Genomic DNA, 26,955 nt, shown 5'->3' on the forward strand with positions numbered 1-26,955 from the left:
AAACTAATTCTGGGGAATTGACAGCTGTATAATATTGAATCTTCTAATCCATACATAAGGTATACCTCTCCATCAATTCATGTCTTCTATACCCTTCTATTTTGTGCTTTTCTCCATTAATATCTTGCACATATTTTCAGGGATTACTGGGTAGTTTAAGGTTTTTGTTGCTGTTCTGCTGAGAGGACAGAAGCAGGTTATGGGAGGTCAGCACAGCCAGATTATATTGAGCCTTCAGAGTTACAAGAAGGAGTTTAGATTTTAGCAGGAGTTCGTCAGTTAAGATCTGCCTGTTAGCTTAGGGGAAGATGAGGTCAGAAAGAGAGGCAAGGGCTAGATCATGCAGGGTCTTTATATCAGTTAGGAATGCATTCAGTTACAAATAGCAGAAACCTAACTGGGGGAGGCTTACACCTCCCACCCCCCCCCCCCCCGCAAAAAAAAGAAAAAACCCACTGCCATCAAGTTGATTTGGACTCATAGCGAGCCTACTGGAAAGAACAGAACTGCCCCATAGGGTTTTCAAGGAGCAGCTGGTAGATTCAAACTGCAGACCTTTTGGTTAGCAGCCAAGCACTTAGCCACTAGAGCACCAGGGGAGGCTTAAGGTAGGGATCTACCTGTGTCACACAACTTGTCTAGGCATACGCAATCCAAGCTCATACACCAGTGTAACAGTGCTATTAGGAACTGAAGCTCTTTAAAAAGTCTTCCCACTCCGGCTTCCTGAGCACGTATAAGCTTTCTTCCACTTGCTTGTCACTTCCTGGTCACAAAAAGAGTACTGGTTCCCAGAGAAGAAGGGAGAGAGGGCAAAGGGGGAAAGAGGCTTTCCTTAGCCTTTTTATTAGTAAGGAAGGAACAGTCTCCCCAGGTACTTTTATATCTAAACAACTTATTAGCCAGAAACATGCCATCTGCCCAGCTACAGAAAGGATGTAAGATAATGTCTTTTTTAGCTGGGCACACGGCTGCCTTCCATAAAATCTGGGGTCTGTTCGTGAAGATTGAGGAAAAACTGAATTTTGGGAAGATAACCAACAGTATCTGCCACAGCTTTGTAAGTCATGGGTAAGAAGTTCAGATTTTATCACAAGTATGCGGGAAGCCATTTAAGGGAAATTACTTGATTCTACTTAAGTCTTAAAAGGATCATCAGTCAGCTGTGTGGAAAATAGATTGGAGAGGGTCAAGAGCAAAATCAGAGAGATCAGTTAAGTACAATTCTTGCTGTAGCGTAGGCAAGAATTGATGGTGGCTTGGATTAGGATATTGGCAGATTGAAGAATTGAGAACTGGTATAGGTCTTAAAGTAAGGATGACTGGCTCCCAGATGTCTAGCTTTAGCAGCTCAGTTCATGGAGGTACCGTTAGGGGAGGGGTAAGGGCAAGCAGGTGGCAATAAAAAGTTACCCTGACAAATTGTTCTTCTCTAATTACTAAACTAAGTAACATGAACCTATTTAGTAAATTTCAGCATATTCTTTCCCCTGAACAGTGCACGAGAAACAATGACATTATTTTACACATTCAAAGAAATTTAAGAACGTAATATGTGGTAAGCATTGTGCTGGTGCTGTGAGGAAAACCTAAATTTAACACATAGCCCAGAACCCCATATCCTTGACATTTTGCCAAATCCTAATGTCAAAGAGTCGCCATTAAGGCCATTCAAAAATGTTTCATTATCAAATGTAAGGTCATTTGGTATTTCTGCATCAGGTCTGAGCTTAAAAACAGAAAATTGTGTCACTATGCTCAGTATTTTAAACTTGCCTAAAGTTAAAACTTCAAAGTAACAAAATTGGCCAATCCTAAAACTTTTAACTAACAATGACGGCTGCCAAAATCTTTTAAAAACCTAAGAAGTTTGGAGAGTTTTTTTTTTTTTTTTTTTGGAGTATTTTAAAGTGATATTTTTATTCATGGTAGCAAAGCCACAGCTTAAGGACATTTTTCCCCCTAATTGCACTGTCAGCAAAGCTACCACCACTGTACATCATTTGAACTGCTAATCCATTGACCTGCGCTTATAAAACCCATGAGAAAATTTCTATTATATTACAGCTCCCGTATTTTCCCCACTTAGGTTTAAAAAGACCCAGTTATACCCAAAAGATACTCAAAGTAACAGTAAGATAAGCTTGGGGTTGTCTCGGAAAATAACTCATGTTATATCTATTTTCCTGACATAAAGGAAATCACACAAGCAGGGCTGGAAAAGATAAAAAGGCACTTGGTAAAGGATGTGGCTTGTTCATTATTATCTTTAAAAACATTAGGAAAAACTGAAGTCCAAAATAGTAGAGGGATATAGTTACTTTGTATATCTTAGTTTCAACATCTTAAGCACTACCAATCCACTTCCATCCAAAATATAAAACAAGCAAACAGAACTTAACAATGATAATAAAATTATTTTCAATGAAATAAAACTTAACAATGGCACCTTTAGAGCCCTGGTGGCACGGTGGTTACGGGCTCGGCTACTAAAAAAAAAGTCTGCAGTTCGAATCCACCAGCCACTTCAAGGAAACCCTATGAGGCAGCTCTCCTCTGTCCTGTAGGGTTGCTATGGGTTGAATCGACGTGACAGCAATGAGTTTATGACATTTTTATGCATCAGCTTTGAGGTTTTCGAAGTAACTTTTGTTTCCTGGCCAAAAGATTCATCATTCACCAATTTAACACTAGTGATTCCAGACATGTGTGAGCATCTCTAAAGGGCCATTAAATACCATTTATAATTTTGCTGAATTAAAAATCTGAGTCACACCTGCATCTTGGCTGATGTACAGAAGGCAGCCTCAAAATCAGACAGGCACCTAGCACAGTAGCCCATCTTGACATAATTTTCTAATTCTCCCATTTTGTACAGACCTACTTTCTAACGCTATGAGACTTTTAAAGGTTTCAGTTTTACTGTACTTTATGGAAGAAATTACAGGATGCTGTGCTATTCCCTTTGGGATGGGAAAATCCTGACATTCTTTAACAATATCAAGGGATTCTTACATATGGTGTTAAATTTATGCAGTTTCGAAAACCCACAAAGCCACATCTACCCATTAACACATTTCTACTCCCTTTGTAATAAATGTTAAATGACAAAGAAACATACATTTTCCGTTTAATATTCAAAATCCTATTTCTTCCTCCTCTAATTTTAATTCGAACTAGATTGGTCTTTAAGGAAATATTTACACCTCATTAGATCACCAGTTGCTGTTGAGGAACAGGGAGTACATTCCCTCTTGTCTCTGTATCAACAGTTAAGAAAACAAACCACAAAATGGCTTCTATAAAGTCAAGACAGTTACACCGGGTTTTCATTTGTCAAAGTCAGACTGAACAATTTTTCCATTTTATAGAACCTGATTTAGAAAGTGGAAAACGTTTTTGCTCAAATAAAGGAAAAGAAAGATTTAAGTATCAAGTACAGTCAAGAAAGCGTGCCCAATATTTACATGGAGGGATAAAGTCAGTTACCATCCAGTAATAAACGCAGGAAGAAAATGCCTCGAAACATTTGAAATGACGCTGCCATTAGAAGTAAGCTCCTTGTATTTGCCATATGAAATAAATACTTTGGTTCTTTTTTTAAAAAAAAAAAAAAAAAGTAATTTATTTACTCATTACATCAGGGTCACTAATTAACTGTGACTTTTTAAAACTGTCATTATAAAAATAAAAGAATTTGGACTCACCCTCTGTTGCTAAAATAGCCCCTCCTTTTTTTTGTTGTTTTTTTTGTTTGTTTAAATTTTACAAGTATCATCACATGCTGGAAACAGTTTGTCAGTAGGCTGAGGAATCTTTAAATTATGAATATTCTTAAAATTCTGTAGAAGACTTTTATTCTACCTAGTCCATCTAGGTTAGCTCAAAGCCTACTTTCACATTTGTGTCAAGGGTCACCAAGCCCATCCTCAGACCATTTTACCCACAGGGCTGCTATTACACAGGTACATTCACGCTGTGAAAATCCATCCAGCTTTACACTCACGTTTTGTGCAAGCTTTTGTGTGTATAGTTAAAAAAAAAAAAAAAAGTATGACAATGCTTAGTGTTGTCAAGGGTATAGTAAGATATAAACTGATAGAACTTTTTAAGAAGCCAGTTTAGTAACATATATCTATGTGCAAACACTTTTTTTTTTTTATCTTTTTGTGTGTGTGTGCCAATAAGGTCTGGCCAATTAGAGGATGTGGCTAAGTAGTTTCTTTTGCCAATGGTTCTACAGTACAGTGGTACCACCTCCAGGGTTGGTGGATTTGGACCGTCTTACTGTTTTAATGATGAGGGACACTTGTAGCACTTAGTGGGTGGGAGCCAGGAACACTACCCTTCCTGCAGTGCAGGGGTAGGTCCTCACTACAAAGAACTGTCCCAACTCCCTGGCCAAATGTGAAATGTCCTTGCCAACATTCACATCACTGAAAAACATGAAAATAATTAAAGAAGCCTAGACCCTACCTCCATGTTACATAACAAAACAAAATGAGACGACAACATGTGCTGACGTAAAACACAGGACAGGAATGCTTACAGCGGATTTATTAGTAGTTGCCCAGGCTTGGAAGTAACCAAGGCATCCTTCAATAGGTGACTGGATAAATACATGGTGATATGGTCACACAACAGAGTATTATCCAGCGATAAAAAGAAAATGAGCTATCAAGCCACGAAAAGGTATGGAAGAACCTTAAATGCACAGAGCTAAGTGAAAGAAGCCAGTCTGAAAAAGCTACATACTACAGTCATGCATAGCTTAATGTCCATGACATGTTCGGGGAAAAACGGCGTTATGTGATTTGGGCATTGTGCAAACGCCACACTCTGTGCAGCCAGGCCGCCCCGGGATAGGAACCTCCGGCTTACATACAGCCTGCAGTTACGAGGCAACCCCGTAAGGCCTGTTGTATTGAAAGTTCGAGGCATGCACCATTACACACCCGGCAGGGCAATCGTCTTCTATACTAGAGACACGAAGTACACAGGCTCTATGCGGGAAGCTGCTGCGTTCACTACATCCCGTTACATCCGCTACGGCCCGTTGTCCTATCAGGGTTTCTGAACTTATGGGATCGCGGACATATATGTGGCCAGATGCTGCCTGAACTCACAGTCTGCAGCACATGACTGTACATGATTCCAACTATATGACAGTCTTGATAAGGCAAAACTATAAAAACTAGTTGCCATGGAGTCGACTCTGACACACAGTGCCACGTGTGTCAGAGGAGAGCTGTACACCAGAGGACTTCCAATGGCCGAGTCTTCAGAAGCAGATAGCCAGGCATTTCCTCCCAGGCGGCTCTAGGTGGACCTGAACTGCCATCCTTTGAGTTAGCAGCCGAGCACACTAACCATCTACACTGCCCAGGGTCTCTTGGCAAAACTATTAAAAAACCAAACTCATTGCGGTCGAGACAATTCTGACTAATAAAAAACTCAAGCCAAACCCACAGCTGTCAAGTCAATTCCAACTCATAAGAACCCTAAAACACAGGGCAGAACTGGCCTACAGGGTTTCCAAGGCTGTGTTCTTTACGGAAGCAGACTGCCACATCTTTCTCCCGCAGAGTGGCTGGCGAGTTCCAACTGCTGACCTCTCGGTTAGCACTGCAGCACTTTAACCACTGTACCACCAGGGAACACTGGAAAAACTATTAAAAAAAAAAAAACCCAAACCCATTGTCATCAAGTCAATTCCAACTCATAGCAACCCTACAGGACAGAGTAGAACTGCCCCATAGGGTTTCCAAGGAGCTGCTGGTGGATTTGAACTGCCAACCATCTGGTTAGCAGCCAAGCTCTTAACCACTGTGCCACCAGGGCCCCAAAACTATAGAGACGGTGAAAAGATCACTGGTTACCAGGAGTTCAGAAAGAGTGGGGGAGGGAAGAAAAGGTGGCACGTGGGCATTTTTAGGGCAGTTATTTTGTATCATACTGTAATGCTGGACTCATGATACAATGGTGGATACACAATACTATGCGTTTGCCAAACACATAGGACTACACAACACAAACTGTGAGCCCTCATGTAAACTATGGACTTCAGTTAATAATAATCCATCAATATTGCTTTATCAATTATAACAATTGTACCAGTGAAATGCAAGATGTTAATAATAGGAGCAGTATGCACATGGTAGGGGGATATGGGAACTCCGTACTTTCTGTAAATTAAAACGGCTCTAAAAAGTAAAGTTTATTTTTTAATGTATCTTTTACTGTTTTCATATATATATATTGAATTCTCCAGGAATTTAACTTATTTAAAACTCAACCAAGAATCATTGACCTTTACAGAAAATCTCGTCACCAATGCAATGTACTTTGTAGTATCTGAGTTACGAACACAACTCTCCCTGAATCAGTTTGCATTTGTGGCTGATGCATTCATTCCCATCACCATCAAGTCGATTTTGATTCATAGCAACCCTATAGGACAGAGTAGAACTGCCCCATAAGGTTTCCAAGGAGCAGCTGGTGGATTTGAACTGCTGCCCTTTTGGTTAGCATCTGAGCTCTTTACCATTGAGCCACCAGAGGTCCCGACGCATCCATAGTACCTCAATATGTAATATGTCCAAATATATGATTACTTCTTCATGTCTTCTACTGTAGTCATGCCTGAATAATATTCACAACTGAAATACCTATTGTTGTTGTTAAGTGCACCCAGTCGGTTCAGACTATAGCCACCCTGTGCATAACGGAACAAAACACTGCACTGTCCTGTACCATCCTCACAATCCCTGCTATGTTTGAGTGCGTTATTGCAGCCATTGTGTCAAACTGTTTAGTTGAGGATCTTGCTCTTTTTCGCTGACCACCTGCTTTACTAACCACGATGTCCTTCAGGGACTGGTCCCTCTTGATAACATGTCCAAAGCACGTGAGATGGAGTCTTGCCATCCTCCCTTCTAAGGAGCATTCTGGCCGTACTCCTTCTAAGACAGATTTGTTCATTCTCATGGCGGTCTGCAGTATACTCAATGTTCTTCGCCAACACCGTAATTCAAGGCATCAGTTCTTCTTCAGACTCACTTATTCATTGTCCAGCTTTCTCATACATATGAAGTAATTGAAAATACCATGGCTTGGGTCAGGCACACCTTAGTCCTCAAACCGATAGCTCTGCTTTCTAACATTTTAAAGATGTCTTTTGCAGCAGATTTGCCCAATGCAATACGTCATTTGATTTCCTGACTGTTGCTTCCATGGGTGCTGATTGTGGACCCAAGTAAAATGAAATCCTTGACAACTTCAATATTTTCTCCATTTATCATGGTGTTGCTTATTGGTCCAGTTGTGAAGATTTTTGTTTTCTTTAGGATGAGGTGTAATCCATACTGAAGGCTGTAGACTTTGATCTTCATCAGAAAGTGCTTCCAGTCCTCTTCACTTTCAGCAAGAAAGGTTGTGTCATCTGCATATTGCAGGGTTTTTTTTAATGAGTCTTCCACCAATCCTGATGCCACATTCTTCTTCATACAGTCCAGCTTCTCGGATTATTTGCTCATGTATGATGAAAGGATACACCCTCAACACAGAACTTTCCTGATTTTAAAACAAGCAATATCCCCTTGTTCTGTTAGGAAGACTGCCTCTTCGTCTACGTACAGGTTCCTAATGAGCACAATTAAGTGTTCTAGAATTCCCATTCTTCACAATGTTAGTCATAATTTGTTATGATCCACCCAGTCAAATGCCTTTGCACAATCAATAAAACACAGGCAAACATCTTTCTAATATTCTCTGCTTTCAGTCAGGGTCCATCTGACATCAGCAATGGTATCCCTTGTCCCATGTCGTCTTCTGAACCTGAGCGGAATTTCTGGCAGTTCCCTGTCGATCTACTGCTGCAGCCACATTTGAATGAACTTCAGCAAAATTTTATTTGCAGGTGATATTAATGATATTGTTCAATAATTTCCACATTCTTTTGGATAGTCTTTCTTTGGAATGGGCACAAATATGGACCTCTTTTTTTTTCCAGTTGGTTGGCCAAGTAGCTGCCTTCCAAATTTCCTGGCATAGACGAGTGAGTGCTTCCAGCATTGCATCCATTCGTTAAAACACCTCTATTTATAGTCCATCGATTCCTAGAGTCTTGTTTTGTTCGCCAATGCCTTCAGTGCAGCCTGGACTCTTCCTTCAGCACCCTCAGTCCTGACCATATCCTACCCCCTGAAACGGCTGCACACCAACCAGTTCTTTCGGGTACAGTGACTGTGTATCACTGCCACCGTTTGGGGCTTCCCGAACTGTTCAGAAGCAGATCACCAGGTCTTTCTTCCTAGTCCTTCTGAGTCCGGAAGTTCCACTGAAACATGTTCAGCATCGTAGTAACACACAGTCCATCACTGACAGACTGGAGGTGGCTGTGCCTGAGGTGCACCGGCCAGTAATCTCATCAGGTCTCCAGCACGGGAGGTGAGACTCTACCACTAAGCTAATCAGGTCTCCAACATGGGAGGCGAGAATGCTACCACTAAGCCTAATCAGGTCTCCAGCATGGGAGGCGAGAATGCTACCACTAAGCCTAATAAGGTCTCCCAACACGGAAGGTGAGAATGCTACCACTAAGCCTAATCGGGTCTCCAGCATGGGAGGCGAGAATGCTACCACTAAGCCTAATCAGGTCTCCAGCACGGGAGGTGAGAATGCTACCACTAAGCCTAATCAGGTCTCCAACATGGGAGGCGAGAATGCTACCACTAAGCCTAATCGGGTCTCCAGCACGGGAGGCGAGAATGCTACCACTAAGCCTAATCAGGTCTCCAGCACGGGAGGCGAGAATGCTACCACTAAGCCTAATCAGGTCTCCAACATGGGAGGCAAGAATGCTACCACTAAGCCTAATCAGGTCTCCAGCACGGGAGGCAAGAATGCTACCACTAAGCCACTAGTTCATTTTATACACAGAGAGCAAGAGAGCCCTGGTGGAATAATGGTTAAGACGTCTGCTACAAACAAAAGGGTCGACCATTCAAACCCACCTGTCACTCTATGGTAAAAAAGACCCGTTGATTTGCTCTCATAGAGAGTACAGCCTAAGAAACCCAATGGGACAGTTGTACTCTGTCCTATAGGGGCCCTATAAGTCAGAATTGACTTGATGGCACACAATAACAATTATCTATCTATCTATCTATGTTAACAGAGCAATGAAAGTACTTTGATGACAAAGGACTGTACTAACGTATAAGGGTTATTATTATACATTTATAAGTCAGAAGATAAGAAATCAGAAGTGTTAATTTCCAGAGTTCATTTGCTCCAATATTTACAGAGCACCTGTAAGCAATTCAATGAATTAAATACTGAACTTTTCTTATCACATACCCCAAATTGGTTTGCTTTTATAACATTCAAACAGGGTAGCACTTACCATTTGTGGCTGTTAAATGTTTGTGGGCACTTTTTGGGGGAGGAGCAACTAAGTTTTTGATAGCTTACTCTTCGTTTTTAAATTAGCCTAAGAAGTTTTTTTTCCAAATGAGAACCTTTTCTAGCAAAGAAGACAAGCATAACTAAGCATCTCTTTTCAAGACATTACGAAAAAAACGGCTAAAATGTATTAACTATACTCCCATGTTATTTCCTTCTAAAAAACTCAATTTCTGTAGTCAACATGAGCACAGTTTAAGCTTTTGGAAATGGAGAAGTGCACATTTTTTTAACAAGATGGATGAGAACGTCAAAGTGGTTTCCATGGTAGGTGAACGCATCAGAATGAATGCTTCAGTGTCTAGGTACATATATACGTAACCTAGTTTTTTAAAAGTATTATAATTAGCTGGGCAATGGGAGGTTTAATTTATTTTTAAACTATAAGTGATGATATGGGGACTATGACTTCAAGTTTTTGTTTTTTTGGTCAATAGGTAAATTCAAAACAATTAATTTTTCAGTTTGGACTTACAGTTCACAGAAGTCATCTACTAACTACCAAAAGCTTTTTCACTTTTTTTTTTTTAAATCTACCACAGAAGAAAATGGTTCCAAGCCTTTTATCTTAAAACAAACAAAAACAGCTGCCTTCAACCATGAGTTTAGTCTGAAAAGGCAAGAGAGGAAATTTGACATCACTTACTTTATTTCCCTCTCTTCTATAATAAAAAAATAAAAATAAAAATTCACTTTTCTAAATTGAATAGGGAGCTGACACACTGATAAGCTGTTTCAAAAGGAAAAAAAAGGCCCCAGCTCATGGCTTTAATTCTATAAACAGATACCTGAACTAACAGGCAAAACAAGTTTCCACTTTATAGAACCCAGTCACTCACTGTGGGGAAAAGCAATCTTGGCCATCTGATAAGACTTTTACAGGAAAAAGCAGTGGACACACAAAAACGATATACTCATAAGTATCCTCAATTACTCAAAATCAAAATGATTTTTAGAAAATAATCCTCGAAGTGACCCTGAGCACCTAGGCTAGAGCAGAAATCCCTTCACAAACAAAAAACAACCTACCCTACTCAATTCTTACTATGAATCCAACATTAAGGATACACGGTATTGGGTTATCCAAGAATAATATAAAAACCAGGGGTAATTCCAAGGACCTCGACACAGGGAAAATATAAGAACTTGGGAAGAACCGGTCTCTTCATTGTATCTACTGTATGTTCTATAATTAACTGCTCAAAAGAGGTATTTTTTAATGAAGCAAAAGGAGATTCATATTTTCTTGACATCATTTACATTCCTTGATTACTCTTCCTCTTCTGGGCTCTGGGATCTTAAGATCTCCGCTTTTAGCACACAGTTATGCTCACAACTTGGCCCTTGATAGTATACATGCCTTTTATTCCTCAGACTTATTTCTTTGGCTTCTCACTGCTGAAAAATTGCTTTAGGTCTGGAAGGAAGGAATTCCTGGCTTTTGACCTATTCAGTCCCTAGGGGGAGAAGGGGTTGTTCCAGGACAGTGAAAAGAAGGCAGGCAACTGGTCTAACTTCTTGTCAAATAGGCCTTTCCATAAATATGTTATGAAGAAGAGATCTTACCTATAAAGTACCTTTAGCAGAGTGCCCCGGGGTAAGGATCCCTAGAAAATGCCACATAAGTTATATAAACTGAAGAATAAAATGGAAAAGGTGTATCCTACTTTAAATGCTACCAGTGTGAGAGCTGATCCTGCACAGCTTTCTGAGAGACTTCGCCTATTCAAAGCCCAAGCTGCATGTCCAACAAGGGAAGAAAGGACAAAGGGAGCTGCCCCATCAACATATCAAGCCGCTATGTTTATCCTCGTAATTATTTAGTAATTAATTTCTGTAAATATGAGCAGTGAAAAAACTTTGAGGTCAAATTCTACACAAAGTTCTTATAACAAGAATTTGAGAATAACACCTCTGCAAACAATAAATGCAAAACAGACGATGCTTCCAAAACCAACAAACTACGATCTGCTTTCAATGCTATTTCAAATCTACTATTTCAAGACAATAGGAAAATGATGCAAGACATTAAAGAACAGCACATATCTGAATTAAAAATAAGATGACAGAACTCAGAAAATAATTCTATATAAAAGAAAACCTTATTTCAGAAGTGAAGACTAAACAAGAATACAAAAGTGAAAAAATATAACAGATACTGTCATATGACTGGTAAACTACAACCCATGAGCCAAATTTGTTTTTGTAAATAAAACTTTATTGGAACACAGTCACACCCATTTATTTGCAAGTTGACTATGGATACTGTTATGGGTTGAATTGTGTCCCCCTAAAATATGAGTTGGAATCCTAATCCCTATACCTCTGGATGTAATCTTGTTTGGCAATTGTTTTCTTTGTCATGTTAATGAGGTCAGATCACTGCAGGGTGTGTCCTAAACCTAATCACTTCTGAGATGTAAAAAAAAAAAAAAGCACACCAGACACAGAAGGAAACACAAACAGGGAGGTGGGAGTGGACAAATGTCACGTGGTGAAGATCACCCAGGGACCTAGGAAGGCTGAGGGATACAGAAACTGAAAGAGGCAAAGATCTTCCCCTAGAGCCAACACCCTGAATTTCTGACTTCTAGCCTCCTGAACTCTGAGAAAATAAAATTCCTTTCTTTAAATCCCCCACTGTGGTATGTCTGTACAGCAGCACTAGTGAGAAGTTTTAATTCTCCTGGAATCAGAATTTCTGGGGTCTGTGGAGTTGGGGTGACCCACCCAGGCCACTGCCCTGAGATATCATTTTGAACCTTGAGCTTTGACAAAACTTGTTTCCTAAAGTCACCTTTAATCAAACAATAGCTTAGTAAGTAGCCTAGTAAGATCATTTTGTCATAGGCAGTGGGTTTTTTTGAAGAATTATCTATGTGTCCTCAGTTTCAAGGAACAGAAACCGAAGATCAGACCAGAAGCTGTGTTTTAGGGTAAACTGTTATCATATAAACACTGCTCCAGCCCTTTTCCATGGCAATGTCAACAGGATGGGGTATAAGAATTTTTTTTGAAGTTCTTTCATCTTTGGAACATTTTTGACTCCCTAGTAGAAACGTACCCTGATTTGCAAATCATATATTAAATGAACTTCAATCAAGTTCTATAACTGGCTTAATATAATTTTTGTTTTGACACCAGAAAACTAAGACAAATGCTTTCATGGTACAAAATGGGAGCTGAGTAGTTGTGACAGAAATGTTATGACCCACAAAGCCTAAAACATTTACCCTCTGGCCCTTTACAGAAAGTTTCTCAACTTCTGCCTTACGAAAAATGGAAGGTAAAAAGAAGGAATTTTTTTTAAAAAACAAAAAGAAATGAGGAAATAGATTTTTAAAAAATGATATGAGAGTACATGATAAATTTAGAAGGCAAAGTTCCAATACATACAAAAGAAGGGGGGAAAAATATACTAAAACTATAATTCAACAAAATTTTTCTGAAATAAAATTGAAAACTACGTAATGAAAATGCATATCATGTACCTGAGAAAAATCAACTTAGAGGGACTAAGACATATACTAGCAAAATAACTGAACTATAAAGAAAGAAGGAAAATGTCCTTTGGATATCAAGGATAAAAAGACCAAGGGAAAGAAAATCAGATTGTCATCATATCTTCAGTAGCAACAGTTTTTACCAGGAGAAAATAGAATAACATTTTCAATACTCTAGAAAGAAAATGAGAACCACAGATTTTACACCCAGCCAAACTGGCTTTCAAGAATAAAGAGGTTACTGACAAAAAGATTTCAGTGATTACTGTTTCCAGGGTACCTTCCTGAGCATGAGCACTAGAGAACAAGTAAAAAGCCACCAAAATAACTAGAGAGACATCAATATAAGGACAAACGATAAGCACTTAAAGCAGAGAAAGGGGTATATATGAAGATGTAAATATAAATAATAATTTCAGGTATTGCCATAAACAAAGTATCCCAAAATTTAATGGCTTAAAATAACAACGACCACTCGTTAATTTTTTGTGATACTGTGGATCAACTAAGCTCAGTCATCTGGAGGCTCAACGAGACTGGAATGTTCAAGATGGCTCACTCACTCAAGGGGCGGGGGGTACAACTGACAACTGCGAGCCTTATTACGAACTGTTGACTGGTCTTACTTCTCCTCCAAACAGTCTTCCTCACAACGCGTGTAAGTGAAAACGGCAGATATCTGAGGGTTCAGATGGCTCAGGGCATAACATCCGCCACATTCCATTAATTCTAGCAAACCACAAGGCCAGCTCAAATTCAATATGACGGGAGACAGGCTTCACCTTTTGATGGGTGGTACAGCATGCATGTGGGAAAGGAATATATGGTAGCCATCTTTGAGAAGTATCTACCATATACATACTTGCAGAACTAAATGATGTTTATAAGGTGAAGTACGTAATGGCTACATCCTCTTAAAATGAAGCAAGAATTAAGAAAGCATATGCAAAAGAAAAAAAATTAACTGTTTTCCATAATCATGTTGGTGTTTGTATTACTATTTTGAGATTATCTGTATACAATATAGGATAAAGCAAATTAGTTACGTGACATTCTAATTCTAAAATCCCCTGCGTCCTTGAGGACCAGAAGTCTCAGAATGAAAGAAATGAATTTACAGATACAGTATAGAAGAGGTTAAGTAAAAGCCCTGCAGTTCTGAATCTGAATTAGAAGTATCAATATTAGCTAATGGGTAGGTTAAAAGAGACAAACAGATTAGAACGATTTAAGAAGTAACACAAAGATGTCTATCACAGACACACTTTAATATGGGTTGAAAGTAAATGGATGGAAAAGATATACCATGTACACAGTAAGCATAAGAAGGCTGGCTATATTAACATCTGATAAAAAAGAATTAAGAAAAAGAGTATTATCAGAGATAAAGGGGAACATTTCATGATAAGTCAAAATAAAAGAATCAGTTCTTCAGGAGGGCATATAATCGTAAGTGTTTCTGCGTCCAAAAACAAGGCTTCAAAATACATGAAGCAAAATGGACAGAACTGAAGGGAGAAATGAACAACATCACAATTACAGTTGGAGAGTTTAAACCCTTTCTCTCAGCAACTGAGAGAACTGGACAAAATATCATTAATGATGTAAGAGATCTGAACAACATTAGCAACTACTTTCATTTAGTTAATAAGTACAGAACACTACAACCAACAACTGTAGAATATACATACTTTTCATGGTAGATTCATCAAGGTAGATCAAATGCTGGGCCATAAAACCAAGGTCTCAATAAATTTACAAGAAGTAAAATCATAAAGACCATAACAGAACACAGCAAAAGTAATGAGATATCACTTCTGAGGTTACATTAACAGGAGACTATGGCTTCCATCTTGCTCACCCTCAACTGCTCTCTGACTTGCTGGCTCTGATAGAAGTTAACTGTCATGCTGTGAGATGCCCTGTGGAACCAAGGGAGGCCACAGTCCAACAACCATGAGGAACTGAGCCCTGCCAACAATCACATGAGCAAGTCTAGAAGTATATCCTCCCACAATCAAGCCTTCAGATGAGACCGTAGCCCCAGTCCACATCTTGACTGCAGCGGTACGAAACCCTGAGCTACAGGCACAGCTAAGTAGTGCCCAGATTCCTGACACACACCTGGAATCTTAAACTACAGAAAGTGTGAAATAATAAATGTTTCTTACTTTAAGATGCTAAATTTTAGGGTGGCCTTTTTTTTATATAAATAGCAAGAGTTACTGATACGGCAAACTCAAAATTGGTAGAAGGAATGAAATAATAAAGACCAGAAATCAACAAAATGGAAAACAGAGAAAATTAACAAAGCCAAAAGTTGGTTCTTAGAAAAGATCCATGAAATTGATAAACCCCTAGCTAGATTAATTAGAAAAAAACACAAATTACCAATATGAACAATGATAGAGGAATTTATCTCAACAGCTTTTATAGACAATAGAATGACAACAGCAGAATATTATGAACAACTTTGTGCAAACAAATCTGACAACTCAAATAAAATGAACAAATTCCCTGAAAAAACACAACTCACTGAAATTCACAATGATGAAGGAGAAAATCTGAATAGCCCTATGTCTATTAAAGAAATTAAGTTCATTATAAAAAATTTTCCCACCAAAAAAACTACTGTAGGCCTCGTTCATTTCATTGGGGAAGTCTATCGAATATTTAATGAGAAATAATCCCAATTCTCCAAAAACTCAGTCAGAAAAGAGACAAAGATTCCGAAGACATTTTATGGAGTCAGGAAAACAATAAGGCCAAACGTGACAAAGACATCATAAAAAAAAAGAAAATACAGACCAATATCATAAACTTAGATGCAAAAATCTCTAACAGAATATTAGCAAATTGAATTTAGCACTATATAAAAAAGATAATACGTATCAAGACCAAGTAGAGCTTATCCCACGAATGTAAGAGTGATTTAACAGTTTGAAAATCAATGTAATTCACCATATTAAAAAAAGGAAAAAGCCCATACGATCATGTCAATAGATGTGGAAAAACCATTTGACAAAATTCAATATCCATTCATAATAAAAACACTCAACGAACAAGGAATAGATGAAAACTTCCTGAATCTGATAAACGGCAGCTACAAAAAGCTTGAAACTAACATCACATTTAATGTAAAATACTGAATACATTTTCCCTAAGAGCTGGAACCAGGCAAAGATATACATCTCACCACTTTTATGCAACACTGTCAAGAAAAAGAACTACAAGTCGTAACTGTCTCTATTTGCAGATGGTTCTTTAATGAAAATCCTAAGGAATATATCTACAAAAGAGCTACTAGAATTAAAAATTTAGTTCTAAGAAAATAACAAATCTTGGCAGAATGCGGGGAAACTGGAACCCTTATCCACTGCTGCTGGGAATGCAAAATGGTACAGCCGTTGTGGAAAACAATGTGACAGCTCCTCAAAAAGCTGTAAATGCAACTACCATATGACCCAACAATTCCACTCTTAGTATATACCCAAAAGGCTTGAAAGCAGAGACTCAAACAGAGGCTTGTACACCCCTGTTCACTGCAGCACTATTCACAATAGCCAAAAGGTGGAAACAACCTAAATGCCCACCAAGAGATGAATGGATAAACAAAATGTGGTACAAACGTACAAGGGAATACTGCTCAGCTGGCAGGAGGAATGAAGTCTTGATACACGTACAATATGGACGGAGTCTGAGGACACCATGCTGAGTGAAATCACTCATTCACAAAAGGACAAATATTGTATGACCTCACTTTTAAAAAGACCAGAAAAGGTAAATGTATAGAGACCAAAGTTTATTAGTGGTTACCAGGGCAGGAGGAAGGAGAAAAGGAAGGTTATTGCTTATGGAGTACTGAGTTCTGGTTTACGGTGATGGAAAAACCACATTAAGGGCAGGATTGCACAGTTGATAATTATCAATGTTGTCAATAAGTTGTACACCTATAAAAAGTTGAATCTGCAAAAGTTGCATGCTAGATATACTTCCAGTAACAAACAAACAAAGTCGCTGCTGAGGCTGCTTATGCACAACCAAACACTTCACGGGATTTAGTTCTTTGGTTTAGCGGTTTAGGGTCATGGTGTCATAGAACATCTCAGTTAACTGGCCTAATAACGCATTTAACGTTTCTATTGTACCGCCTGGAAACCCTGGTGGCCTAGTGGTTACGTGCTAAGAGGTCGGCAGTTCGAATCCGCCAGGCGCTCCTTGGAAACTCTATGGGGCAGTTCTACTCTGTCCTATAGGGTCGCTATGAGTTGGAATTGACTCGACAGCACTGGATTTGGTTTGGTTTATTGTACCTCCCAGTTAGTTGAGTAGTTCCTGGGGCCTTAAAAGCTTACATGGGGCCATCCAAGACACAATTGTTCTCTATTTGCCTGGAGAGAAAGAAGGAGAGTCAGGAATAAGAGGAGGAAATGGAATGTGTGGCTAACTGCCTCCGTGAACAACTGCCTCCTTAGCTATGCGACCAGAAGACCTGGACGGTGTCTGACTACCATTACTAAACATTTTGATCAAAGCGTCTAGAGCAGAATCCTGGTCCAAAGGGGGAAAATGTAGAAAAGAACTGCAAATTCTCATGGAATCCAGACTGTCTGGACACATGGAGACTGGATAAACCCCTTAAACTATGGCCCTGAGATAATCTTTAAACCTTAAACCTAAAATATTCCCTGAGGTCTTCTTAAAACCAAACAATAGTTTAACTAGTAAAAAACGTCTGCCTTGGGCATTTTGCTGTTTTAAGAACATCTATACGGGATCAAACTGACAACAGTAACTCAAAAGATTAGATAGGAACCTTAGGGGGCAGTGAGTTTATGTTAGTGGTGGAGGAACAACTCAGAAAAGGAAGGTTAGAATGGTCCTATAATTCGAAGAATATAATCAACGTCACTGAATTATACATGTAGAAACTGTTGAATTGGCATATGTTTTGCTGTGTATATTCTTCACAACAACAAAATATAAATTTTTTTTTTTTAATTCAGTTCTAGGTCACAAGATACACAGTTAATATACAAATTGATTATAATTTATATATCAGCAGCAAACAACTAAAATATAAAAATTTTTTTAATCTATTTACAATAATATCAATATCCTTTTAATTTAGGAATAAAATTTATAAAAGTCACAAAAGACCCCTACACTGAAAATAAAGAAGGCCTAAACAAATGTTGATGGATTGAAAGACTCAAGATATCAAATCTTCCCCAAATTAATCTACAGATTCAACATAATCCCAATCATAATTCCAGCATTTTTTTTTTTTTTAGAAATTGACAAGCTGATCCTAAAACTCAATGGAAACGCAACAGATCTTGAATATCCAAAGCAATCTTGAAAAAAGGCACAACCAGTTGAATATGTACACCACCCAGCTTCAAGGCTAACTAAAATGCTATCAGGCCTGTGTAGTACCAGCATAATAACAAATAAATTAATGGAACAGAAAAAGGAGCCCAGAAATAGACCTCCACTTACACAGATCTGTGTTTTTGACATTGTAAAAAACAATCCAAAAGGAAAAGGTCTTTTCAACAAATGATGATGGAATAACTGGATATACATATGGAAAAAAATAAACTCAAGATGGATCACAGACCTAAACATAAAAGCTAAAATCATTAACCCATTAGTAGGGAATGGAGCCCTGGCGGTACAATGGTTAAGCATTTTGCTGCTAACTGAAAGGTCAGCGGTTCAAACCCTCCCACTGCTCCTCACCAGAAAGATGTGGTAGTCAGCTTCCATAAAGACTACAGCCTTGGAAACCCTATGAGATGTGTCTACTCTGTCCTATAGGGTAGCTATGAATCGAAACTGACTAGATGACAATGGGTTTGTTTTTCTGGTTTTTGGGTTAGTGGGAAACAGGGAAATACACCCACCCCTCACTTATCGACATGGTTAGGTTCCAAAGACTATGTTGTTTCACAAAAATTGGCATTATGCAAAAATGGGTGACCACATCAGATCACAAAATAGAAGATGACTATATCGTTACAGAAGTGCCAAATTACATCATTACCTAACTGCCAATTTACATACATCATTATCTAACTGCCAAACCACTGAGAATCACGGCCCGGCCAAGGTGACACATAACCTTAACCATCACAGCCAGCACAACCCTCACCTCACACCTAGGTGTTCATTACTGCCAGATGTACATCGTTAATGTGCAAAATAGTTGGGTAGTAGATTTTTTAATATTGTCATAAATACGAAATGTTGGATAACAAGATTGATCAGTAAGTGAGGAGCAGGTGTGTGTTTGTGACTTGGGGATAGGCGAAAGTTCTAACCCATGTCTCCAGTCAATAAAGCAATAATCATAAGAAAAATATAAACTAAATATAATTAAATTTTATTTAACTAAATGAAAAACTTCTACTCAACGGGCCCCCTCAGGAAAATGAATCAGCAATTCACACTCAGAGAAAATATTAGTACAGCAATTATCTGACGAAGATATGCAAAATATATAAAGAACTCCTAAAACTCAATAATAAAAAGGTAACCTCCCAAAAAGTGAATTTTGCCCAGTAAAAAAATGGGCAAAACTTCAGATATATAAATGCAAACAAGCACGTGAAAAAGGTGCAAATATCATAAGTCATCAGGAAAATGAAAAATAAAACCACAATGAGACACCCCTACATTCCCATCATGACGGTTAAAATTAAAACATCTGAGAAGAACCAACCTGGAGAGGAAATAGAACTGAAACTCTGATACACTGTTGATGGGAAGGTGAAATGGTGCACCTACTTGGGGAAAAACTGGGGCAGTTTCTTAAAAAAACGAACATATCCTGGAGATGCAGTGGTTAAGAGCTACAGCAGCTCACCAAAAGGTCAGTAGTTGGAATCCATCAGCTGCTCCTTGGAAGCCATATGGGGCAGTTCTGCTCTGCCCTACAGGGTCGCTATGAGTCAGGATCAACTCAATGTCACACAACAACATCAGAGACCCTGGGTGCTGCAAGCAGTTAAGCACTCAATTACTAGTTAAAGGTGGGCTGGAACACTTCAGAAGACATGCCTGGTGCTTTGCTTCCTAGAGATCACAGCTTTGAAAATCACATGGAGCAGTTCTACTCTGCACGCATGGGGTCACCATGAGTTGGAATAAATTTGATGGTAACACCACCACCACCTAACCTATGACCTAGCAACTCCAATGCTAGGTACTTACCCAAGAGGAAAGAAAACATATGTCCATAAAAATAATTTTATAGGAACGTTCATAGCAGCTTTATTCATAATAGGCAAAAAATGGAGATGGCCTAAGGGTTCAACAATAAGAGAAGGGATAAACAAACTGCCGCATGTTCACATAACTAAATACTACTCAGCAATTAAAAAAAAAGGACTAATAATACTTGTTATAACATCAAAAACAACTGAGCAAAAGAAGTCTTAAAAAAAAAAGTAAATATTGTATGATTCCATTTATTTGAACTTCTAAAAATAGACAACTTTTAATCTATACCAGAAAAAAGTCAGAACATGGTTGCTCTGGTAGAGGTGGGGACAGGAATTGCAGCAAGGGACATGAGGAAACTTTCTAAAGGTCTGGTGACTTTCTGTAAGTTTGAGTTACATACGTGTTTGCATGTGTCAGAACTCCAAGAATATACACTTCAAATTTCTACAGATTTCACATTGAAAGATAAATCTTTAACCAAATACTAAACTCTGAATAATGATATGCATATTGAAGTATTTAAGGGAAACTGTTCAGATGTCTGCAACTTACAATGACAAGCTAGGGAAAGACAGATAGAGGAATGCGTAGATATGTAATAGAACCAGTACTGTATTCTAATTTTCAATGGCATTCCTCTATTGTTGAACAATTTCCTTATTACCAATTTTTACTATTAGATATAATTTTGCATACCATGTTACAAATAGCTAATTTGTTCTTTAGATCATTTGCTCAAGATATAGTCCAAAGAATACTGTCATTAAGGCAAAATAAAGATATAGATACTTTCTATCTAAAAGTAAGACATTATTCTAGCAAAAAGCTCTACATGAATTTTTTTTAAGGGCACCTTAAGTAAATTCTAAGGTATTAAGGAAACTAAGTAAAAGGCAATCCACTCTGTAATTAACGATTTTAAGTCTGGGAGGATATTTATGAAACTGGCTCCTTTTCTTCTATTAACAAATTAGACACGAGGCAGAGCTTTAGCTTGAAAGTATAATCAAGGGCTCTGTCAGACAATGAAAAGTACAAAAAAATTCCCAGTCCAGAACTAAGCCTCTGACTCATCTTCAGAGGAAACACTGTGTCTTTTAAACTGTTACACCAACAGGAACAGTTTAGAGGACACAGTGTTTCATTATTCCCCACCCCCCCACCCCCCCCATCCCCCCGGGACTAAGGACTACACTTGCACAGCATGGTGAGAGGAGGTGAAAAAAAGGCAAGCACAGGTCATGGGGCAGGGGAGACAGGAAAACACCCAGGAAGAGATGAGCTGGGCAACCTACACATGGTTAAGCATGTGCTGTAGCAGACACCATCGAATCAAAAGAAAACATAAAACTGTCATTCTTATTTTGTCTTATTTTGCTGGTTTTGATGCTAAAATACTCCCTGCTACATATTGTAACCCAAGTCATAAATTCATTAACAACCAAGAAGACTATTACAAAATTCCTCCAACTTGAATACTATGAAATCTCAGAACTCAATGACTTTTTAAAAAAGATGTCGTCATTACTTTTCTTTAAAAAGAGACCTCATCAGAATATATTGGTTCTTTAACAAAAACATGACACTACTGGGAACTGAACTAGGGACGATATCACTCTAAATTGGTACTATTTATGAAGTTCTTTGACTATTACCCTTTGAACAACAGAAAACCAAGGTCAAGGACTTTATCTGTAGAAGATAAAGTCTTATAATAAACTCTACTCAACAATAAAAGACGATCATTTTGATATGGCCTTCATAGGAAGTTAATGAATGCAGTATTTTGAGAAATTTTATCAACAATGGAGACATTCCCTTTGACTGAAGATCAAGTTTCCAGTTGTGGATAGGGTGATTTCATCGTTAATGTATTCTCTAAGCCACGTTTTAGAAATACCGTTATCACAGTCCAAGACAATAGAAAAGATTCTTAATTCCACTGCTAATAAGAATTACAGTTACATTTTTATGGTAACACAAAAAATAATGATGATAATAAGGATTTTTCATAATAATACTGAAATCTTTAAAGAAACATTTCTAAATGGAAATACTCAGAGATACTAACATTCTTCCTTCCACTCTTCACTGCACTAGCTTGGACTCATCCTTTAAATTTCTACTAACAAGTTCGTTATCTGAAAGACTTCCTTCACCCCTCTAAAAACAGGACTAGAGCCCCTGTTACATGTTCCGACAATACAATATGCTTTTCCTACCACTCGGGGCAACACACTTGGTAGGTAATAGTGGTGGGTAGTGGTTGTTCAGTGGTTAGTCACCACTAGACTGCTAATGCCCCAAATGTTAAGAATTATCTGCCACTCTAAAATTGTGCTAGTGTTTAACACTGACCTATGACAAGCAATAAAATAGATGTGAAACAAATGGACTTTTCAACCTAAAGACTTGTAACAATTTTCCATCTTTAAAATAGCTATTCCATGGCAATTCAATAAATGGCATACTAACCAACTAACATTCATCTGAGAATTACTTTTAACTACACACTCTGTAGGAGCCTTGGTAGCACAAACAGTTAAGCACTTGGCTAACCAAAAGGTTAGTAGTTTGAACACAACGAGTGGTTTCCTGGGAGAAAGACCTGAAAATCTGCTTCCATAAAGGTTCAAACAGCCAAGAAAACTCCGTAGGGCAGTTTTCCTCTGTCACATGGGATCACTGCGAGTCAAAATTGAGTTTATGACACCCACAACAACTCAGTCTATACATGATGGAGAAGACTAGACTTAGTAAAGCTTCAATGTTATGCAGAGTCCTGGTGGCATAGTGGTTAAGAGTTCAGCTGCTAACCAGAAGGTCAGTAGTTCGAATCTACCAGCCGCTCCTTGGAAACTATGGAGCAGTTCTACTCTGTCCTATAGGGTCACTATGAGTCAGAATTGAGTCAGTGGTAATGGGTTTGGTTTTTGGTTTTTACGCGTATAAACCTGAAAGTATGGTAACTCACTAGAGGGTATTATGTTTTTAGACTGAAAAGTTTATTGTTTTGTCTGTTTTTCACAATCGAGCTAAAATTTTTTTTCTTAGTCAGTTCAAGGTTAGAATCGCATAACAGTACTGTTTCACTGTTTGTATTGTAGATTATCTGGGTACACATATACCTCAAAAATAGAATAAAAAGTTAACCACTGCGGCAAACAGGAGAGCCTGATTTGGAAGACAAGCTCTATTTCATGTGTGACTAATTCTAAACAAGTCCATTAAACAAATACATCTCACTTATCAACCATCTCATTATCTGACATTCTGCATTTACAACAATAGTAAAAGATCTACTATCTGACTATTTTGCACATTAATGATGCATGTCTGGCAGTAACGAATGCTGATATGTGAGGCAAAAGTAACACTGGCCGTGACTGTTAAGGTTATGTGTCAACTTGGCTGGGCCATGATTCTCAGTGGTTTGGCAGTTATGCAATAATGCAAATTGGCAGTTACGTGATGATGTAGTCATCCTCCATTTTTGTGATCTGATGTGGTCATCCATCATTTTTGCATAACGACCTGGTCTTTGGAACCTAACTATGTGGATAAGCGAGAAAAGGGTATAATTCTAAGTAGCTGTCATTTGTTAGTGATTACTTCAAAAGAGGTATGATAACAAACTGCAAGATGTGTAAAACATGTTTTAAAATAGCAATTTACAACAAATTACGCAAAAGTAAACAACCTAGGTTGAGTTATAAAACACTTAGATCTTTTATTTAACTTAAAGAAAAAGAAATACTATTTCATGTAAGGAGTCCTAGTGGCGTAGTGGTTAAAGAGCTCTGCTGCTAACCAAAAGGTCAGCAGTTCAAATCCACCAGCCACTCCCTAGAAACCCTCTGGGGCAGTTCTACTCTGTCCTATAGGGTTGATATCAGTCGGAATTGACTCAATGGCAACGGGTATTTTATGTAAAATAAGCAACATCCTTGAGTAAATATCTAGTTGGATGGAAGCCTGTTTAGGATTCAGTTCACTACATCCCTAATAGTAGTGTCTATACGTCAAGAATGGATCCACTAACGTCATAGTGATTTTCTGTAAACGTGTTTCTCAAGCTGCTATATGAGTGGGTCACAAACAGAATCTGTGAAAAATGAAATATCAGTGTACACCACGCACAGTAAGAGAAAGTACTGTTTCCTGCAACTTTTGATTCAGTTGTGTATGTATATGTCACAGTATAAAATATATTTCTAAGTATACCCAGTGCCGTCGAGTCGTTTCCGACTCATAGCAACCCTATATTTTATATATTTCTAAGTATAGGGTACAGTAAAAAAGTGTTAAAGCTACTCTTGCAATGTATGCCCCCTGATTACTACTTCTCCCAAAATGTTACCAAAGCAGAACTCTGCACCACAGTGACTCACAAAACTTTAAAGTATCCTTAACCCAGGTGTTAAGTTATGATAGTTTAAGTTTGATTTCACAAGCTCTAAAATCAAACTGCCTGAGTTCAAATCCAGTTCTACCATTTACTGTGTGAACCTGGGCTTGTTTAAACAGTAAGTACCTCGTATTTATCATCTGTAAAATGAGGATAACAGTTATTTTCTGACTGGATGTAAAAATAAATAACACATATAGTAAGTTCTTAACATACATTTCATTACCAAAATCCCCGTCATCGAGTCGATTACGACTCATGGTGACCCCACAGGGTTTCCAAGGCGGTAAATTTCTACAGAAGCCGACTGCCACATCTTTCTTCTGCAGAGCAGCTGGTGGTTTCAAACTGCCAACCTTTCTGTTAGTAGTTGATTGCTTTGACCACTGCACCGCCAGGGTTCCTTATTTTATCACTAACAAGTGGAAGGAGTGACAAACAGAAACCCGGGAAGAAACTTAACCACAGATAGCTTTAGTGTGGCATGTCTGACATGCGAGGGCGTGTGGTGCTTTAACTTTTCACTTCCTATCTTTCTGTCCTATTTGAAATTTTGTATTATATATAATGTATACACTTCTAATGTAAAGTGTGTCATGCATATAAAATTATTACTTTTATCTTTTTTAAATACCAATAGTAGGTATGGGGACAGTGAGGTTATGGTCCTTTGCTTTTTTTATTTCTCCATTTTTTTAAGACACTAAGTGTTTTTAAAAGAATATACTCAGCTGTATGCTTTAAAAAAAAAAAGGTGAAGAATAAAGCGTGGAATCCAGGGCTTAAGAATTAGCTTTTTTTTTTTGAGAACTTATTATGTATTTCTACTTTCATGACATAATGCATCCAAATATTCTTCTCCAGTTGCTTCATACAGGAATATTTTGATCTCCCCAACTACACTGTACACTTCTTGAGAAAAAGAAGAGTTTCACAAACTTTATTTGTGTTTTCCACTGGCTTACTGAAACCATAACTGATGCTTAAACACTCGTTGAACCACATTAACCTTCTTCTGGTCTAGACCTGCTCTCGTGGGCATATCGTCGTTGTAAAAACGAAATGATCAAGCAAACAAAAGAAAATTACTCTAAGGTTGCCCAAATCTAACTTTATTCCTACACATTCAGAACTGAAAAGTTCGAGCATACCTATATCCAGAGACTACCACTACGGAGTATGAGTACAAGTAGCACTGTGCAAACACTAAACTATGGATTCACACAGCCCCTTACCACGCCCCCGTCACCTGGGCACTACCTAAAGAAAGGAGTCTTGTCTTCAGGTGAAGTGCTGAAGAACTATACCACGCTCCATTTTGTCCCATCAACTTAAATCAGTTTTCTTTTCGTACCCAGACCCCCGCCTCCAAGCCCCAAACTCTTAATAAACAATTTAAAACCTCTGACCTGCAGCGAAGTGCAGGGGAGAAGACTTCCGCCCGGCCATGTCCTTAGCATTCACGTTTGCGGCGTCCACCAGCCTCTTTACCCTGGACACGTCCCCATTGCGACAGGCCTCCAGCAGCTCCCGTAGGGCCCCGCTCACTGCGGCGACCCCCGGCCCAGGTCCCGCCGTCCCAGGCCCCAATGTCGTTGTGGTGCCAACGCCGGCAGCCTCGGGGCTCTCCGCCAAGCTCGATCCAGGAGAGGATGGAGAGGATGATGAGGAAGTCGGGGAAGAAGAGGACGACGGTGAGTTGTTACCGCCACCGCCGGATGGGTTGGGAGCGACCCCGACGGCAGATGAAGCAGAAACCACCGGGACCACGGGAGCGGCGGCGACGGTACAGATTGCGCTGGTGGTACTGCAACAGCTAGTACTGTCAACCGGGTCCGGAGATCGGGGCCTGTCGGGCGGATCCCGACTGCCATCCCCCTCCGGCAGTGCTAGGCCGTGCCGCGGGGAGGCGAAGGGGGCCAGGCCGCTGGCCGTGGGGGAGGCTGGGGTGGCCCCCGGGGCCAGGCCGGGGCTGAGTGGGGGGGGAGGTGGCGGCGGCGGCGCTGAAGCCCCTGGGGCGGGCTGGAGCTGTTGTTGATGATGGTGGTGATGATGCTGAGAGCGACGCGACGCCGCCATCTTCGGACTCCCCCAGCACTGTCACTGCGGCAACGGCCTCACCGCCCGCCCTCACTTCCGACCGCTGAACCAATCAGCACTCAGCGCACAGGAAATGATGCCGCGCGGGGTAGGCGGGGTGGAAGAGAAGGCGGGATGTATTGGGAGCTCAGAGAATGGCTACGGAAGGGGGCGTGGTCTCGTGGCTGAGGGGCGGGCTTTGTGACGTCTTGGCGGGCCGGCTGGGGAGATTTGAATGTTGGAGCCGGCCACTTCCTACCTGGGAAACTT

At 39.3% G+C, this 26,955-nt stretch overlaps 1 protein-coding gene across 2 annotated transcripts in view; it reads right to left on the minus strand.

Annotated features, from left to right (window-relative positions):
* The window catches only part of TNKS (tankyrase), a 208,540-nt gene extending 181,811 nt beyond the window's left edge, over positions 1 to 26,729 (minus strand). For both annotated transcript variants that reach the window (XM_049866889.1, XM_049866888.1), the window contains exon 1: positions 26,016 to 26,729. In XM_049866889.1, coding sequence (XP_049722846.1) covers positions 26,016 to 26,685 — 670 coding nt within the window. In that variant the 5' untranslated portion in view covers positions 26,686 to 26,729. The remainder of the gene's footprint in view (positions 1 to 26,015) is intronic.
* Between the last annotated feature and the right edge of the window lie 226 nt (positions 26,730 to 26,955).

Source organism: Elephas maximus, chromosome 22, assembly GCF_024166365.1.
Source record: "Elephas maximus indicus isolate mEleMax1 chromosome 22, mEleMax1 primary haplotype, whole genome shotgun sequence".
In the NCBI taxonomy this organism is placed as follows: Eukaryota; Metazoa; Chordata; class Mammalia; order Proboscidea; family Elephantidae; genus Elephas; species Elephas maximus.